The following is a 3941-nucleotide window of genomic DNA, read 5'->3' as shown; positions in this document are numbered from 1 at the left end:
ACGCTTAGCACACGCGTGCAGGGTTTGAGAACACTCAGGGCTTGCCCCAAGGCACCCACAGGCTAGGGTGAGTTTACTTCCTTGAATGTTGGTGTTTCAAAGAGAAGACATTTATAGGTAGTAAGAGATTTACATCTCAAAAGTGGAGAGAGAAAGGATGTATAATCGTAAGCTTTCTAAAGTAACTGCTCTGAGAGGGGATTCAGGGAGCTGAGTTGCCTGTCACCAGGTTTTGGCTGGAACAAATCGTAAATTCCCCTGGCAAGCTGAGCAAACACTTTAAAGGGGTCTGGAGGAGTCATCTTAGGGATGCAGCTTTGAGTTGTGAGAAACGATGCTAGTATTTATTTAAGTCTCTTAGCGTGGGGAGGAGGATGAAATACTTTGTGCCAAGAGCCTGCAGTGTTTATAAGGCCAAGAATGAGTCCTAGTTGAGAAGAAGGCTTCTTGAGGTCTCCGAGGAGCCTGACCAGCCATTGGTCAAGGAGATAGTCTTTGTCACCTGGTAGAAACCTTGGCTCCCTGTCTGGATGCAGACACGAGGCACAGATTTTGTAGCCTGGATCGCTGCTCTGGGCACATTGGGATGAATATTATGCGTGCAGCAGCATTTCCGAGTGTTTGATCTGAGGAAAGAAGCCCCTCTTGCTACATCTGCTCTTAGAATATGAATGGCTTTCCCTAACATTGTATTCAATGCCTCTCTTAGCATAAGTTCATGCTTGTTATTAGGAAATAGACACCTTGTATATATCTCACGCTAAAGAGGTAAACCTTGTAGTAGATGTAAGACATCCTACAAGCATGCGGTGAAGAAGGGCTCCTTTTTTCAATTTTGTCTTAGCGCCCTGAGACTTGAGGCCCTGCTCACAATTGCTGGGCTTGGGCTGAATAGATGGGGAGATGGGGGAGGAGAAAAGGATAAACTAGGAGGCATGAAGCCACATCCTCGTACATCTTTCTTGCCGCCGACTTCTTACTCTCAGCTCCTCTGAGAGAGGAGACTGTGACCTGAGTTAGGCCTGCCCTCCTGTCCCTGCTCGGGCTCTGCCCATTTTGTGTTGATCTCTGTTCTAACCTTGTCACAGTACAGCATCTTGATGTTTACATATCCGACTTCCTCTCTGCTGAGTGGGTTTCTCCGGCTCAGGAAAACCCTGTACAACTCAGGTCTAGGCCAGTCACCCAAAGCATAGATGTTAAATGTTGCTTATTAAACTAATCAATGAAGTCACCTAATCTGTGGACTGCAGATTCGTTATCTATAAATGAAATGGTCTGACAAGGTCATAAATGGTCATGATCTCCAAGGTGCCTTCCAGACCTGACATTCTGTGATATTGTGAACTCCGTGGTGCAAATTATTAAGCAATTACTGTCTAGATTTTCAACAGACATCAGCAATTCAGACACTTTCTGTACCTTTAGTCTCTTCAAACTTAAGTAATTGTAAAGAGAAAATAAAATTGAAAAGAGTAAGTCGTTTATAAAGCAATGTTATAACTTTTTATTATTTTTTTCTGTAGCAACAAGAACTTTTAAAAGTTAGTTTTCTATAAAACTTTAAATGCTCATTTAAAAATGTTTGCACTCTCTACAGCCATACCGCCCTGAACGTGCCCAATCTCATCTAAAAATGTTTGCACTGGGTAGATTCTACTTCTCTGGTGTAGACCCGTTGCCCCTGTGAAATGTTTGTTCTGTCTTCAGACTTCCAAATAAGTTAAATGCCAGGAAAACAATATACATAAGGTAATCCTGCTGTTCTGTTCATTGTCACTTTAGACTCTATATTCACGAATCAATCAATAAAAGCACCTGTCAGTCTAGTGAGCAAAGGATAGATTTTGAACCTCAGCTTCTGAGTTATGCATCTGGGTGATTTATAAATTTAGTCACATACAAAATAATGTTTCATAAGAAAGAAGATTTAGTGCTTTTTAAATCCCTCTCTACCCTGACTGCCACCGTCACTTCAAATTTGGCTATATTTTCACTATTGATATTGAATAAAATGACATCTACATTGCACAGAAAATAAAAGAAGCCTTCAGCATAAAATATTGCTCCGATGAGCAAGCATAAATCACTCAGATTGAAGTGTCACTTGTTTTAGTTGACCAACCACATGATCTCCATGAAAATTCTCAGCAGAGAGCGAGGAACTTACTGTCTCTTAAGCAGTGACAATATGGATTTGCTCACGGCACTGGCATCTCTTCATACTGGGATGTCAGAGGTTGGCTTTATGTCTTTCTCGCTTATCAAGGAGATAACCCTGCCGCGCCAATGTTCTCGTGGATGGTGGCCTTGGATTCTTCTAGATTCAGAATTTGACTCTTGTACTTCTCCCGCCAGTCGTCCACAATGTACTCGTGGTAGGGGTCATTGGAGTGTTCTTGTCTCTTGGACTTCACCGTGCTCACCAGGATGGCGACGATGATGAACGAGAACATTCCGATCATCACCATAAGGTACAAGATGACGTAGTAGAAGTTCTCGGCGTCGACTTTGGCCTGCAGGGCCTCTTGCTCAGCTGTCGTGTTCCTGCGCCAATTGTCCATGTAAGTAATAAAAATCCTTTTGAAGACATCTTCCAGTGTCTGTGTCAGATTGGATAGAGCAAGCATATTTCTCTCCTGCTGCAAATGGAATAGTAAAATAGATGAACAAGAATTTCTTTTAAAAGGGATCTTTAAGGGATAGAGGGAGGAGCATGTGAGGGGGAAAATAGTATCATTTCTTCTTAACCTGGCTAGTGATTGATTGAGTGCACATTTCCTTATCCTTTGAATTTCTCACGTGCATTTTTATATGCGTGATATCTGACAATAAAGTTTAATGGAGGATGTAAAACTATGGTATGATCCCAGTTTATATATATATAAATGTATAAATGTATACATGCATATGAAAATGGAAAAAAAAGCCTGGAAATAGAATGAAATAAATAGTTCAAAACGTTAATAGTGGGTGGTAACTTAATGAAGAATTTTTTCTTTTTTATACTTTTCTCATGTTCTAAAGTTTCATCACTAATCTTGCATTACTTTGTTTTTAGATAGAACAGTAACCTCACAATAGCTAGTAAAATGTCTTATCTATAACGGGCATTCAACAAACATCAGTTGAATGGAGCGATGACTAGTGCATGTTCCATGTTTTTAGAGAATTCGGGGGTGGAAGATTGCGTGAGGGTATTGACAGCCTTTGCAGCTTGGGTCATCTCCCATGCCTAGGCGGTGCTTTTCCCAAGTATCTCAAAGAGATGAGTACGTACACCCACATGTGAAAGAAATGTTTTAGGCGAGGGATACCAAGAAACACCTGGAGAGATGATTCACATTTCTCAAATCCAGCTCTCCTCTCCATGCTCGCTATCACGGCCCGCCAGCATCTCTCACCCGGATGACACCATGCAATGCGATACAGCTCTCCCCAAAACCATCTCCTTGGGGGCACATCTGTCCCTCTCTGCCCTGCAAAGCAGTCATTGTGCTCTTTTTAAGAGGGAACTGGGATCATATCATCCCCCCCCGCCCCCGCTTTTTTTAAATGAGGTAATACATTCCCGTTGTTCTAATAAAATTTTAATTCCTTAGCAGGTTTACCCAGCCTGGCCTCTGACCACGTCCCCCATCTCTCCCCGCTCAGGACCCAGTGGTCACACTGTCCTTCCTCCAGGTCGGTCATGTTCTCCGGCTGTAAGACATTTGCACACTTGTACTCATTTGCACACTCTGCTCCCTCAACCTGGAAGACTTGCCCCGCGCTTCCTCCTGCCACCTCCTCACGCTTTTAGTCCCAGCTCAACTGTCACTTCTGAGAAAACTTCCCTGGCCCTGCTCTCAATCAGCTCCCAACACCACCAACACTGTCCTCCAATAGCATCTTCTTATTTTTCTTCACTGCACTCTTTACAATATGTACTAATTATACAT

General features: G+C 42.6%; 2 protein-coding genes across 2 annotated transcripts in view; both read right to left on the bottom strand.

Annotated features, from left to right (window-relative positions):
* Window positions 1-1575: 1575 nt before the first annotated feature.
* Window positions 1576-3387, bottom strand: LOC102894939 (potassium voltage-gated channel subfamily E member 2). The gene is made up of 2 exons (XM_006920986.3): window positions 3328-3387; window positions 1576-2642 (listed from the first exon to the last, which is right to left on the bottom strand). Exons 1-2 carry the CDS (start codon window positions 3370-3372, stop codon window positions 2265-2267), a joined length of 423 nt encoding a protein of 140 aa, XP_006921048.2. The 5' UTR covers window positions 3373-3387; the 3' UTR covers window positions 1576-2264.
* A 465-nt stretch (window positions 3388-3852) lies between these two features.
* The window catches only part of LOC107196340 (potassium voltage-gated channel subfamily E member 2-like), a 4341-nt gene continuing 4252 nt past the window's right edge, over window positions 3853-3941 (bottom strand). Inside the window, exon 3 of the mRNA XM_025039568.1 lies at window positions 3853-3929. Coding sequence (XP_024895336.1) covers window positions 3853-3929 — 77 coding nt within the window. The remainder of the gene's footprint in view (window positions 3930-3941) is intronic.

The sequence above is a fragment of the Pteropus alecto genome, unplaced genomic scaffold (genome assembly GCF_000325575.1).
Source record: "Pteropus alecto unplaced genomic scaffold, ASM32557v1 scaffold3, whole genome shotgun sequence".
NCBI lineage: Eukaryota > Metazoa > Chordata > Mammalia > Chiroptera > Pteropodidae > Pteropus > Pteropus alecto.
Note: the sequence above shows the minus strand (reverse complement) of the source record. Positions and strands in the feature narration are given on the sequence as shown.

Excerpts from the sequence above, each read along its gene's own strand:
- LOC102894939 (XM_006920986.3), bottom strand. The coding sequence starts at position 3,372 with ATGGAGAGGAGAGCTGGATTTGAGAAATGTGAATCATCTCTCCAG. Across the intron at positions 2,643-3,327 it reads AATGTGAATCATCTCTCCAG|CAGGAGAGAAATATGCTTGC; the intron begins GTGTTTCTTGGT and ends TTCCATTTGCAG.